The sequence below is a fragment of the Bos mutus genome, chromosome 10, assembly GCF_027580195.1.
Source record: "Bos mutus isolate GX-2022 chromosome 10, NWIPB_WYAK_1.1, whole genome shotgun sequence".
Lineage (NCBI taxonomy): Eukaryota > Metazoa > Chordata > Mammalia > Artiodactyla > Bovidae > Bos > Bos mutus.
The window spans coordinates 70304615-70320240 of NC_091626.1; the positions used below are offsets into that span (position 1 = coordinate 70304615).

The 15626-nt window shown below is 40.1% G+C and overlaps 1 protein-coding gene across 4 annotated transcripts in view; it reads right to left on the reverse strand.

Moving 5' to 3' along the window:
• SNAP23 (synaptosome associated protein 23) overlaps positions 1-15626 on the reverse strand; it is a 42385-nt gene that overhangs the window by 14660 nt on the left and 12099 nt on the right. For 3 of the 4 annotated variants that reach the window (XM_070378152.1, XM_070378155.1, XM_070378153.1), the window contains exons 2-6: positions 10025-10090; positions 3534-3637; positions 2922-2963; positions 2450-2498; positions 1627-1744 (exon numbers count right to left, since the gene is read on the reverse strand). In XM_070378152.1, the coding sequence (XP_070234253.1) occupies positions 1627-1744; positions 2450-2498; positions 2922-2963; positions 3534-3590 (266 nt within the window). In that variant the 5' untranslated portion in view covers positions 3591-3637; positions 10025-10090. The remainder of the gene's footprint in view (positions 1-1626; positions 1745-2449; positions 2499-2921; positions 2964-3533; positions 3638-10024; positions 10091-15626) is intronic. The other variant, XM_070378154.1, reaches the window with a different exon arrangement.

The following is a 15626-nucleotide window of genomic DNA, read 5'->3' on the forward strand; positions in this document are numbered from 1 at the left end:
GACCCCATGGACGGCAGCCCACCAGCCTCCCCCGTCCCTGGGACTCTCCAGGCAAGAACACTGGAGTGGGTTGCCATTGCCTTCTCCAATGCATGAAAGTGAAAAGTGAAGTCGCTCAGTTGTGTCCGACTCTTCCCCATGGATGTGAGAGTTGGACTGTGAAGAAGGCTGAGCACCAAAAAATTGATGCTTTTGAACTGTGGTGTTGGAGAAGACTCTTGAGAGTCCCTTGGACTGCAAGGAGATCCAACCAGTCCATTCTGAAGGAGATCAGCCCTGGGATTTCTTTGGAAGGAATGATGCTAAAGCTGAAACTCCAGTACTCTGGCCACTTCATGCGAAGAGTTGACTCATTGGAAAAGACTCTGATGCTGGGGGGGATTGGGGGCAGGAGGAGAAGGGGACGACAGAGGATGAGATGGCTGGATGGCATCACTGACTCGATGGACGTGAGTCTGGGTGAACTCCGGGAGTTGGTGATGGACAGGGAGGCCTGGCGTGCTGCGATTCATGGAGTCGCAAAGAGTCGGACACAACTAAGCGACTGAACTGAACTGAACTGAACTTCCTGACCCCATGGACTGCAGCCTACCAGGCTCCTCCGCCCATGGGATTTGCCAGGCAAGAGTACTGGAGTGGGTTGCCATTGCCTTCTCTGCCTTTACTGCCTACTTATGTCTTATTTTCCACTTCTTCTCAATGTGAATCATGTAGTACAGTTGAGTCAAGCTCCTCTGTAGTCTTTATTTACATTAAATCTTCCACAGGAAATGTCTTCCCACTTCTGCCGGGCCCATCAAGATCTTTCTAATTATTCAGAGCCCAACTCAAGTCCACTCTCTCCTATAAGATGAACTCCAAACTAACTTTAGTAGTTCTGTACCCTTAGCCTCCATGGCACCCCACTCCAGTACTCTTGCCTGGAAAATCCCATGGATGGAGGAGCCTGGTAGGCTATAGGCTGCAGTCCATGGGGTTGCGAAGAGTCGGACACGACTGGTGACTTCACTTTCACTTTCATGCATTGGAGAAGGAAATGGCAATCCACTCCAGTGTTCTTGCCTGGAGAATCCCAGGGACGGGGGAGCCTGGTGGGCTGCCATCTATAGGGTCACACAGAGTCAGACACGACTGAAGTGATTTAGCAGCAGCAGCAGCAGCCTCCATTGATATCATAGATCTAGCACTAGATTTCTATAGCTTCTACTTTCTGCTATTCTGTCTCATTTATCCAACCACATGGTAAGTCCTTTGATGCCTTGGCCATCCCTCTTGTGCCTACCACAGAATATATGTTTTATTAATTCTCCTTATTTGAAAGGAAAACACACTAATTTCATCCTGCTATGTATTATCCAGATGGGTATTTCCCAAGCTTTTCATGTATTATTTAAAAATGTAATTGGGACTTGATTGAAAGATTGATCAAATTTAAGTGATGGTTTTCAGTGAATGTGCCTATTTACATAAAAAGTTTGATCTGCCTGAAGGAGAAAGAGATTAAGTTGATCTAATCAAGTTCCTTATTTAGGCCCTGCAACACTTACTGGGGGCTGAGAGGGGGGTTCTGAGGGTGATACTCTCACTTTAGATTTATTTGAAAAAGATTTTGATTTATCAACTCACCTACTACATGGGCATACACAAAGGCCACAGCACTTGTTGAGTTCTGTTAAAGTCTTCTCTGCTTCTCTCATATCTTCGTTTATTTGGTCCATGCCTTCTTCTATGCGTTTTAGTTGTTCTAAGAAAAGTTGTGGAAGTTAAATTTTATGTTACATTCATGCTGCCAATCAGAAAGTGCTATTATTAGTATAACGGAAGAGCAAACTTTAACCTCGAATCCACCAACAATTCATCACAGTGACTATATCAGGGCCAGATGGCATTATATGCTGTCCAGCATTTAAGTCTTTCACATACCGATCCTAGGGTATCTGGCCTCTGTGGATAAATTTGTTCTAAAGAAATTTGTATAACAGGAGCATGTGAGGATTGGTTTAGGCCTCACTAGACTAGATTCCTAGCATTTCTATTACTGAATAGGCTCAAAACCTAAAGACTGTCCTAAGAGGAATAAAAACTAGACCAGCTTGCTCAGGGCCAAATCAAATGCAAAGTTTCCAATTCCACAAGGATGTAACTTGATTTCTGAAAATGATGAAAGAATATCATAATGTCCAGGACACAAATGACCAGTGCACACAATAAGCCCTGCTACCTAATAAATAAATACTTGGTGGACAATGGGATAGTGTGACCTCCCACCCCAAATAGGCAACAAAACATGATATAAATTAAATCAGAAGAAAAGAAGCAAAATATCACTCTTATCTTACAAAGGAAAGGTACTCCCAAAGGCTTAATTAATTTTAACTGTGGCTGATTTGAAAAGGCTTTTTGGCATTCTAAATCAAATCAAGAGTTCCTGCCAATGACTGCAACTCACCCCCTTGTTCATCCAGCATAGTGATAGTCTTGATTCCTGCATCCTGTGACTAAAAGAAGGGGAAAAAAGCTGATAGCACAACCAAACCAACAGAAACAAAAGCTACAAGGTCTGAAAAACAGCAAGGCAGAAACATTAGAAACTTAAGTTCTCAGAGGATTAGAAGAAAACTAACCTCCCCAAACCAACACACCTTAACATATTAACCCACCCCCACCCCCCCACCCCCGCCAAATAATTAAGTCACAAACTCATGGTGAATTGTTTTCCCTGTTACATTCTAATACTATCACTTAGAAAAGCCAAAAAGGCCCATTAGTGCATGGTTTGACAATTTCAGCAATTGCCAATTTCAAATAATAAAGCTTATTGATACAATATCATTCTGATTCAACAGTAATTCCAGTCTGTGTTATCAGAATTCCTTCTATACAGTTTCTATACTTAACTTGATGATTAAACACTTTCTTACCTCAATGGCTAAACCCAGGATTCTCCTTGTACTTTCCAGAGACTAGGAAAAAAAAAAGAGTTTTAGCATTCTAAAATATGTAGCACAGCCCCACCCCCCAAATCTGATCACAGGCCATATTCATGATGATGCTACTTTATTTTTAAAGATTGCTAGCGCATCCACTCCTCCCTTCTTTAAAATAAAAAATAAAGCTTACTAATATAATTTTAGTTATTTTCTTTCTACCAGATGCTTAAGAGAAAATTTGAAAGAGTATAGTTAATGGGATTTATAAAAATGTAATGTAGCAGAAATCCAGGGATATTACACAGATATTAGAAAATTCTGTTAAAATTAAATGTCCAGAATTCTTCATCTATATCTTTGTTCTAAGTTACTATTCAGTAATGACTATTTAAAAAAAAAATCATACAGACTGTTTGCATTTATTTAGTTTTTTGATGAGTTGACAAAATAAGAAGCTAGTAGTAATGGCACTCAAGGGCAAATGCATTCTTTGATATAAACAGACTAGGGAGAGGCCAAAATGGTCTTCTAAGAAGGTCCTCTCATGCTTCCACTGTGAAAATTGAAAGAGAATTAATGACCTATTCCAAGTAAAACTTTTACCTCATCAGTAACCTGGTTAGCCCTTATCTGAATTTCTTCTGCTGAGAGATTATCCATGGTGAATTAAAATTCTTGATAGGTGCAGAAACTGAAATGTGGATATTCTGTAAGAATAAGAACACAAAACTAAGCTTATTTGAGCAAAGAATGTGGAATTTAGGATACTTATCTGGAAACCATGATAAAATAAACCTATCTAATATCTATCTATCTACATCTTACAGGTGAAGAAATTAAGGCTGAGAGATGGTAAACAAATGCTAGTTAGTACTAGAGCTGAATGTAAAACTCAGGTTTCAGGACTTTCAGGAAAGCACTATTTCTAATAGGAAAGTGGTCCCTCTACTTTGAGAAGGAAGGCATTATTAAAAGACAAGCTTCAAGAAGCTATCAAAATGAATTCCTGGTTGTAGAATGTTCTTTGTACGCTGTTTGAATATAGAAAAGCAATAATGTGAAGAAGTCCAAGCCAGGTAGTATCCTTTAGTAAAGTAATAATATTCAAAGTCATATGCCTACAGAACACAAGGACCATTCTAAAAATGTGCTGGTCTTCCAGGCTTCTCATCAGAGAAAATGAAATACTTTCATTATTAACAAGAAAATGATATTGCTGATACAAAGAGCTCAGAAAAGAACTAGTTTTTATTAATAGTAGACTCTCCCTTTCCAATTAGTATATGGTTTGTTATTTTAGTGAAGTCCCTAAGACTTAGTAACTTAGTACATAGTAACTTAGTAACTCATAGTAACTCAGGAAGTGACCTCATAGACATCCAAAGTGAAACATAAAACTTTTAATAGGTAAAGATTCCAAGAGTCCTGCCTTCTAATTCTTAACAGTGATACACTGTGTATAGTATTCCTCTTTGAGCCCTCACCTGTAATAGTAAGCACTGTGTGACTTATCTAGGTTGTGTTCTTTTTATTACATTTGCTAGCTTTGTAGTGAAATGTTGAAAACCAATTATATAAAAGCCTTTTGTCAACGACACATAAAAGTGTGGTTCACATTCTGGATTTATCATCAGGGGACATCTGGCAATATCTGGAGAATTTTTTGATTGTCAAGAGTTGGGGGATAGGGAGAAGCAGTGTTACTGGAATCTAGTTGGTAGAAGTCAAGGATGCTTGCTAAACATCCTATAATGCTCCTTGGCACAAACCTCCTACAACAAAGAATTGTCTGGCCCCAAATGTCAAAGCGCTGAGGTTGAGAAATCCTGCCGCGAAGTACACTCATTGACAAGCAGAGAGGCTTGTTAACTGCGAATATACTAGACTGAACTCTTGGAGGGAAAGGATTTTGTTATGTCTTTGTACCTCTAACACCTAACAGGATCTGACAGTTGGTACTCCAGTAAATGTGTGCTGAATGAACAAATAAGTAGAAAAACAAGATGTACTCTCAAAAGTGTTTAAGTGGATCTTTAGAAACAAAGTGACATATAATAGTAGCACAAAGCCTTCAAATAAACAACAGAACCACAAATCAAAAACTGCCATAACATGTGTATGATCTAGAATAGCCTGCTGGTCACATACAGATCTTTTTAGTCACATCCATAGCTAACCAACACTTTTATTAGAACCATCTAAAAAAAAGTGATAATATCCCATTCCCAGGACAGGAAGGCATTACATTTAGAGTTTTGTTTATAATTCTACTGTCCTTTCTAACCATTTCAAGATTTAATTTAGATTTTGAGCCTTGATTAAAGACATTAATGCTCATAAAATTATTGCTATTAAAATTATTAAACTGCCAAAGTTGCAAATTTAACCTCACATCTTATGTGCCATAGTATGACTTGTGGCTCTAGCAAAAGGTTCATATACTAAGATACATAATCAAGATATAGGGGCTTCCCAGATGGCTCAGTGGTAAACAATCTGCCTGCTAATGCAGGAGATATGGGTTAGATCCCTGATCCATGAAGATCCCACATGCTAAGGGGCAACTAAGCCTATGCGCCACAGCTTTTAAGCCTGTGCTCTAGAGCCCAGGAGCCGCAATTACTAAAGCCCATGCGTCCTGGAGTCTGTGTTCTGCAACAGGAGAAATTACTGCAATGAAAAGTCCACATACCGTGCATGGCAACCTAGAGAGCAGCCCCCCACTGGTCACAACTAGAGAAAAGTCTGCAAGCAACAGTGACCCAGCACAGCCAAAAAACAAAAATAAATACAAAATTTAAAGAAAGATATAAAGGTGTTTCTTAAATTAAGAACTGATCATTCATTAGATACAAGTATAAACAGAACCACATGTTTTATTACTTTGCTCACTGTTCATGAAACTTTAGCTTTAATCACATATGTTCATGTTACACACAATTTCTCTTTTGTCAATCTTTCATAGCTGTAATTATGAAAAGAAAGGAAGCTGCTTTGTACCCTCTCATCTTTTTTGTACACTTTTCCTTTCTAGAATACCCTCCGGAGAAGGCAATGGCACCCCACTCCAGTACTCTTGCCTCGAAAATCCCATGGATGGAGGAGCCCGATAGGCTGTAGTCCATGGGGTCGCTAAGAGTCGGACACGACTGAGCGACTTCACTTTCACTTTTCACTTTCATGCATTGGAGAAGGAAATGGCAACCCACTCCAGTGTTCTTGCCTGGAGAATTCCAGGGATGGGGGAGCCTGGTGGGCTGCCGTCTATGTGGTCGCACAGAGTCGGACATGACTGAAGCGACTTAGCAGCAGTAGCAGTAGCAGAATACCCCCATCTGCCTGCCCAGGCAGCCTTGTGCTTCCCCATTACTTCCTAGAGCCCCTACAAGGTACCTTTATAGCCAGTTCTTCCTAGGCAGGATGCTCCAAAGTTATCTGTCCCTGTCATATAAAACTCCTAAATGCTCCACAATGCAGAAAGTGATAAGAAAAACAATACACACTAATCAATTAGTACCTGGAAATGATATCCCTATTAGGTTTTCCCATGTAGTACCCTATGGGTAGAAAAATATTTGGCGAGTAAGGAAGCTCAGATCTCTCAAACTGGGTAATTTTTAATTCCACTCCTAGAGGTGACTCTTGCTAATTACAAGTCAGTAGTTGTTACTCTCCTAGTAAATATGAGCAAAACTCCATGTAGGTTCAAACAGAGGCTTGAATGCAAAACTGACCTCTGTCAAACTTGAAGATTCCATTGTCTTGCCTTTAATTATCAAAAAGGCAGATTAAAAAAAAAAAAAGGCAAATATAGCTGGGAAGCAGATGCGAAGAGTCACTCCTGGCACAGCAATGGTGTCATCTTGTAGGACACACCCTTTAACTGAACTCAAAGTGCTGCCTAGTACTCTTTGGTTCCTCGCTAAGCAGATGACACACAAGACAAGAAACAGACTTCTGTAAAGTTCTCACATGTTTGGCATGCTGGTATCAGGACAGAGCTGCCTAAGACTGCTCTACTCTGGAGTTTTGAGGGTGTTGAGCACATGATTTATAGTAAACGGGAGTGAGAGAGACAAAGCAGAATTGTTAAGGGGAAGGCCCAAGAGAGACAAAGAATAATACTCCCCAGGCTTTTTTAGCCTTTATTAAACTGCTCAGACGGAGAAGGCAATGGCATCCCACTCCAGTACTTTTGCCTGGAAAATCCCATGGATGGAGGAGCCTGGTGGGCTACAGTCCATGGGGTTGCTAGAGTCGGACACGACTGAGCGACTTCACTTTCACTTTTCACTTTCATGCATTGGAGAAGGAAATGGCAACCCACTCCAGTGTTCTTGCCTGAAGAATCCCAGGGACGGGGAAGCCTGGTGGGCTGCTGTCTCTGGGGTCGCACAGAGTCGGACACGACTGAAGCGACTTAGCAGCCGCATCAGCAGCAGCAAACTGCTCAGAAGTGTCAGGCACGGTGTATGCTAGAATGAGCTACACAGCTTTACTCATATTTATTATCTCCAGAACTTTTTCTCATGAAATCGGGAAAGGCTATCCAGAATGTTAAGGAGAATTAGTGAAGAGGGAGAGGAAGGAAAATGAAACATCACCTGACACAAAGATCCCATTAAACTTACTTTTCTTAGGCATAATCTAATAGATTAAATATCTGTGTCGTTTTCCCAGTGCTCCTGGGATCTTATGCTGTTTGTGTGCCTTTGATATGAAAATGTAAGATTCTACATGGTACTTTTATACCCTATTTTCCTTATTATGGTTCATTTGGGCTTACTACACTCCTAATTTACCTTTCTTAACTTCTTTTCTATTATAAAACCTTGGGGGAGAGGGAAGGAAGAAATGCTCACAGATCATGTACTATGCGTCTGTACTCATCTAAGTTATTCATATATGTTCATATTCATATTATCTCTGTTATACTACTTTATAGGTGGGGAAACTAAGGCTGAGTTTACATAATTTGCCTAAGGTGACTGAGTCAATAAAGACCAGATTGATTATTCAAGGCTGAATTAACTCTGAAATCAAGGTTAGTTCATGGTCTAGTAAACAGTCTTACTGCTGAATGCACTGTCCCTTAATAAGATATGAGAACTGTTGAATATAAGAAAATAAGCTAAGCACTCTACCTGATGACTCATTTCAAAATTTCAGATACTTTCTATAGTAATACCATGAAATCTTCCACAGACTCAAAGATGGTTAAACTAAATGAAGAATTAGAAAGACCAGAGTAATCATGGTTTTCAGCTGTTTTATAATAATTTTGAACCTGAAAAATATCTATACTAATTTAGAAAAAGAAAATACTAGTACTGGAAAGAAGGAATACAAAGAACAAAGGACTTAGAACTTAACAGGAGATCTAGGTCTTCATTGATAAAAATGGAGAGACAGGAAGTAATGAAGAAATAGCACCTTAAATCGATTCCTGACAAGACCAATATAAGAATGATTTTATAAGGTATTAAGTCAGTTTATACCAGAAAGCAAGGAGTTTGCATTAAGATATTCTACTAAGTTAGTTTCCTACTTTATTCCTTCTCTTAAAGTTAATCACAATGTAAATTTCTCTATGAGTTACACAGTTATTACTGTACTCTTAAGAGTTTGATAAATTTGCAATTCTCTTTGGCATATTTTGATTAGACTTTCATGGTAACCAATGTATTTACAAGTAGAAACTTCCATTCAGAGCAGGTTAGCATAGTGGTGAGTAGCAGGAGCTCCAGCAGCCAAATTCTGATCCCAAAATATATTTGCTGTGTGACCTTGGGCAAGCTACCTGTCCCCACTAAAGCTCAGTTTCAGCATTTATAAAATAGGTAACAGATCTTTCAGACCTATTGAACAGATGTAAGGCTTTTTTGGTAAAGATTAAAGAAAATGATCCGGGGACTTCCCTGTTGCTCCAGTGGTTAAGATTCCACCCTGCAATGTAGGAGACATGGGTTTGATCCCTGGTTGGGGAACTAAAATCCCACATGCCATGGAGCAACTACTGAGTCCAAGCACTCTGGAGCCCATCAGCCATAATTAGAGAAGTCTGGGTGCTGCAATTAAGACCTGACACAGCCAAATAAATTAAAAAAAGAAGCTATTTAAATAAAAGTCTGCAGGATTTTCCTTAAAATAATTCGAAAGTAAGGAGGTGAGTGGGAGTTTATAGAAGATGTAAGAATGGCCATGATCACTGAAGCTGGGTGAATAATACATGGAGGGTCATTATGTTGCTTTCTTAACTTTTTATTAGGAAAAAATTTTTAAATATACAAAAAAACTTGTAAATGACAGCTAACTTTTTAATCATCTTTATTCATCATTTTGAAAGTCTAGATAGTGGGTAAGGGATTGAGAGGACTCTAACTACAATGGTTAACACTTATAAAGCATTATACATACATTATTCTAGAAACAAAAAATATATATGAATACACATACACACATTCATTTAATCGTTACAACACTTAGTCCATTAAGGCTGCAATAACAAAATACCAGACTGGGTATTTTATAAGTTCTTGTGAGGACCCTCTTTATGGTTTAAAGCTGGAGCATCCTCACATGGTGGGAGGAGCTAGCAACTCGGGAGTCATTTTTACAAGACACTCATCCTACTAATGAGAGTTCCACCCTCATGGTTTAAGCACCAACCAAATGCCCTATCTACTAACACCATCACATCCTGCAATTTGGATTTTAAACATAAGAATTTTGGAGGGGAGGACACACAAATATTAAGACCACAGCAAACACTATTTAATCCCACATTTTACATATGTACAAACTAAGGAACAGTGAGGTTAAGCAACTTTTGCAAGGTCACACAGTAGAGCAAGGATGAAACCTAGGCAGACTGCTCCAGAGCATGTGTTTTCAATTACTATTAAGCATATTACATGGAGAATAGAGAGCCATATTATTAAGTCAATCAACTCTATAGCCACAAAGAATCTCTGCCCCAAGAAAAGTACAGTTGACCCTTTAACAATGCAGGGGCTAGGTTAGTACTGTAGTAGGAATTCATTGGAGGAAAAAAAAAATCTAAGTATAACTGTACACACCCAGTTTAAACTCACCTTGTTCAAGGAGCAACCAGTATATACATGAAGTCCTTGTGAGACAGGAAAGGGCCAGGGCACAACCTTTAAAAGAATGATAGCCACTGAAGACATAAACTGGTTAGAACCAACTAGGTTCAAGATGGTGGATAACTGACTTCTAGGCCTTGAGCCTCAGTATACACTCCTTACAATATCAATACATCTGCAAGCTAAATGACACACCCATTGGCACCATAACAGTTCCAAGGCTGACCATAAATGGCCAAAAAGTGGATGGTGACCCAATTCCTGGAAATCCCCAACCGTTTTATAAAAGAGTTGGAATAATCCTCCCACTCAGCCTATAAAACTGCAAACCCCTATAAAAACTGACAACTCCCCTGTGCCCAGGGGCCTCTCATTCTGTATATGAATGGGCCACATTCTGTCTGTGGAGTGTGTATTTCCCTGAATAAAACTTTTTTCACTTTACCATGGCTTGCCCTTGAATTCTTTCCAGTGTGAAGTCAAGAACCCACAATAGGTGGCCATCCCAGGAACTTGCCTAAGACCTGGGATGTGAAAATCCTCTCATGCCCCACTTTCTTTCCTGCAATACCTGCCATCTGTTTTTCAAGTTGCAAAGCCTAACTTCAGTATTAGACTACATTTTAGAGCAATGTTTTCCAGCATTGGCTACACATTATAATCACCTGATGAGCCTTTATAAATTTGGAGGCCAAAGCTGCTGCTCACATGAATTAAATCAGAATCTCTGGGGGTGGGAACCAGGTATCAGTAGGTTTTAAAGTTCCCCAGGTGATTCCAAGGTGCAGCCAAGGTTGAAAACCACTGTTTCAGATAAAAGTTCTTGCTTTTTGATGTACAAATAAGTACTAATGGATGATATTCTACCCTGTTACAATTCTGGTACCTAACGGAGGAAAAACATTACTAGCACTTAACGACCCAAGACAAGAACGACTTAGGCTTCAAAAAGTTAAACACAGAATTACCGTACGATCCAGCAATTTTATTCCTACATGTTAGAAAGAAATGAAAATACTGTCCACAGAAAAACTGGTACAGCAATGTTCAAAGCAGCACCATTTGTAATAGCCAAAATGTAGGGGAAAAAAACGAGAGGGGGATAAAGATGGCAGAGTAGGAGGACACTGAGCTCACCTCCCCCCACCCCAAAATACATCTACATGTGCAACAATTCTCAAGGAAAATTGCTGGAAATCCCTATGCAACCAAAGCTACAAGAGAGATCTCCATTTAACAGGGAAGGATGGAAAAAGGCATCAGGTTGGAATCTACATCCTGGGAAGGATCCAGAAGAAAGAGAAGGTCTGCAGGGGCGGACTCTCGCCATGGGAAATGGGCAGGTCAAGAAACAATGTGGGCATCTCAGACCTGTGCACAAAGGAGACAAGCTCTACTGGCTGCAGGGAGAACCAACATGACAGAATGAAGAGCTGGAGAAGCCTAGACTCTACTCAGAGGAGTGCACGTGTACTGGCTTGCCAACAATCAGGGTGAACAGAGTCTTGCATGGTATCATCTGCTGCTGCTGCTGCTAAATCGCTTCAGATCCTGAGTTCAAAAGGCAGCAATAAAAATGCTAATGAATTAAGAAAGATTATCAGTAGAAATGCAGGGCTTAGGAGGCTCAAAGATCATCTGGAAGATCCCCTAGAGAAGGAAATGTCAACCCACTCTGGTATTCTTACCTGGGAAATTGCATAGACAGAGGAGCCTGGCAGGATACAGTCCATGGGGTTGCAAAAGAGTTGGACATGACTTGCAACTACACAACAACAACAATCAATCAACAGAAACACAGGTCACTGTTACAAAGATCTAGAAAATATGAAGATGAACCAGTCAAAATAGATAATTCAACTGCTGAGATAAAAGCAATCTAGAAGCAATGAATAGCTGACTAAAGGACACAAAAACAAACAAGTGATCTAGAAGATAAAACAATGGAAATCACCCAGTCAGAACAACAAAAAGACAAATGACAAGAAAAAAAGAAAGCAACATACAAGATCTACGGAAAATAGAAAAATGTGCCAACCTATGAATAACGAGGATTCAAAAGGAGGAGAGAAGTAGACCAAAAATGTTTAAAGAAGTTATGGCTAAAATCTTCCCAAACCTAAAGGAAACAGACATTCAGGAACAGAAGCACAGAGGGTTTCAAACAAGATGAATTGAAACAGACCCACACCAAGATATATCATAATTAAAATGGTAAAAGTAAAAGAGAATTTTAAAGGAAAAAGAAACAAAGTATCAGTTATAAGGAAAGTCCCATAAGGGTATCAGCTGATTGCTCTGCAGAAACTCTGCAGGCCAAAAGGGAGTGGCATGATATATTTCAAAGTGCTGAAAGGGAAGAGCCTGCAACCTAGAATACTCTACCTAGTAAGATTATCATGTAGAACACGAGAGTTAAAGAATTTCTCAGACAAGCAAAAATTAAAAGGATTCAGCAATACCAAACTTACCCTCAAAGAAGGGAAAAGATAAAATTATCACTATTGGCAGATGATATGAGTGCCAAAGAATTGATGCTTTCAAACTGTGGGGCTGGAGAAGACTTGAGAGTCCCTTGGACTGCAAGGAGATCAAACCAGTCAATCCTAAAGGAAATCAACCCTGAATATTCATTGGAAGGACTGATGTTATAGACTCAATAATTTGGCCAATGGATGCAAAGAGCTGACTCACTGGAAAAGACCCTGATGCTGGGAAAGATTGAGGGCAGGAGGAGATGGTGTGACAGAGGATGAGATGGTTGGATGGCATTACCAGTGGACATGAGTTTGAGCAAACTCTGGAAGATAGTGAAGGACAGAGAAGGCTGGTGTGCCGCAGTCCATGGGGTCACAAAGATTTGGACACGACTTAGCAACTGAACAACAGTGACGGATATCTATACAGAGAACCCTTACTCCTTGTGTGTGCTGTCATGGCCAACTCTTTGCAGCCCCGTGGGCTGTGATCTGCCAGCCTCCTCTGTCCATGGAATTTTCTAAGCAAGAATACTGGAGTGGGTTGCCACTTCCTTCTCCAAGACAAACCTTCAGATCAGATCAGTCGCTCAGTCGTGTCCGACCCTTTGCGACCCCATGAACTACAGCACGCCAGGCCTCCCTGTCCATCACCAACTCCTGGAGTTCACTCAGACTCACGTCCATCGAGTCAGTGATGCCATCCAGCCATCTCATCCTCTGTCATCCCCTTCTCCTGCCCCCAATCCCTCCCAGCATCAGAGTCTTTTCCAATGAGTCAACTCTTCGCATGAGGTGGCCAAAGTACTGGAGTTTCAGCTTCAGCATCATTCCTTCCAAAGAAATCCCAAGGCTGATCTCCTTTAGAATGGACTGGTTGGATCTCCTTGCAGTCCAAGGGACTCCCAAGAGTCTTCTCCAACACCACAGTTCAAAAGCATCAATTCTTCGGTGCTCAGCCTTCTTCACAGTCCAACTCTCACATCCATACATGCACCAGAACTAATAAATGAATTCAGAAAGGCAGCAGGATATAAGATTAATAGAGAGATCTGTTGAATTTCTTTATACTAATAATGAAATATCAGAAAGAGAAAGAAATAAAAAAATTTCCATTTAAAATCATATCAAAAGGGAATTCCCCTGGTGGTCCAATGGTTAGGACTCTGTGCTCTCACTGCTGAGGCCCTGGGTTCAATCTCTGTTTGGGGAACCAAGATCCCACACACTGCAGGGTGTGGCCAAAACAATCAATATCCCTAATTATTAGAGAAATGTAAATCAAAATCACAATGAGGTGTCACCTCACACCATTCAGAATGGCCATCATCAAACAGTTTATAAATAATAAATGTGAGAGAAAGTGTGGAGAAAAAGGAACCCTCCTACACTGTTGGTGGGAAAGTAAATTGCTGCAGCCACCATGGAAAATAGTATGGAGGGTCCTGAAAAAAATAATGCTACCATACGACCCAGCAATCCCAGTTCCTAGGTATGTATCTGGAAAAAATGAAAACTAATTCAAAAAGATACCTGCACCCCAATTTCACAGCAGCACTATTTACAATAGCCAAGACATGGAAACAACCCAAGTGTCCACTAACAGATGAGTACTTCAAGAAGATGTGGTATATACATATATCATGAAACATTACTCAGCTATAAAAAAGAATGAAATATTGCTATTTGCAGCAACATGGGTGGACCTAGAGATCATGCTTAATGAAATGACAAATGAGCAAGACAAATACTATATGATATCGCTTATATGTGGAATCTAAAAGATAATACAAATGAATTTACATACAAAACAGAAACAGACTCACAGACACAGAAAACAAACTTATGATTACCAAAGGGGAGGGAGGAGGGACGGACAGTTAGGAGTAAGGGATTAACAGGTACAAACTACTATACATGAACTAGATAAAACAACCAGGATTTACTATATAGCATAGGGAATTATAATCTTGCAATAACCTATAGTGGAATATAATCTAAAAAAAGAAATAACTGAATCACTATGCTGTATACCCAAAACTAACACAGTATTATAAATCAACTATACTTCAATTCCTGGAGGAGGAAATGGCAACCCACTCCAGTATTCTCGCTTGGAGAATCCCATGGATAGGGGAGCCTGGCAGGCAACAGTCCACGTGGTCGCAAAGAGTCGGACACGACTTATTAACTACACACATACTTCAATTAAAAAAAGAAAAGGCAGGGAAAAACTCAAATGTCCACAATGGAGTATCATTCAGCCACAGAAAGGAATGTTACATGCTATAACATGTTGTTCTTGTTCAGTTGCCAAGTAGCGTCTGACTCTGCAATCTTATGGACTACAGCACACCATGCTTCCTTGTTCCCCACCATCTTCTGGAGCTTGCCCAAGTTCATGTCCATTGAATCAGTGATGACACCCAACCATCTCATCCCTTGTTACCCTCTTCTCCTTCTGTTTTCAATCTTTCCCAGCATCAGGGTCTTTTCCAATGAGTCAGCTCTTTGCATCAGGTGGCCAAAGTTATCTCCTTGCAGTCCATGGGACTCTGAAGAGTCTTCTCCAGCACCACAGTTCAAAAGCATCAATTCTTCAGCGTTCTGCCTTCTTTTATGGTCCAGCTCTCACATCCATACATGGCTCCTGGGAAGACCACAGCCTTGACTATAAGGACCTTTGTCGGCAAAAGTGATGTCTCTGCTTTTGTCACTGTCTAGGTTTGTTATGGCTTTCCTGCCAAGAAGCGACCGTCTTCTAATTTCATGACTGCACCCACCATCTGCAGTGATTTCAAAGCCCAACAAGAGGAAACCTGTCACTGCTTCCATCTTTTCCTCTTCCATCTGACATGAAGTGATGGGACTGGATGCTATGATCTTAGTTTTTTTAATACTGAGTTTTAACTGGCTTTTTCACTCTCTTCTTTCACCCTCATCAACAGGCTCTTTAGTTCCTCTTCACTTTCTGCCATTAAAGTGGTATCATCCACATATCTGAGGTTGTTGATATTTCTCCCAGCCATTTTGATTGATTCCAGTTTGTAATTCATCCAGTCCAGCATTTTGTATTACGTGTTCTAAGTATAAGTTAAATAAACAGGATGACA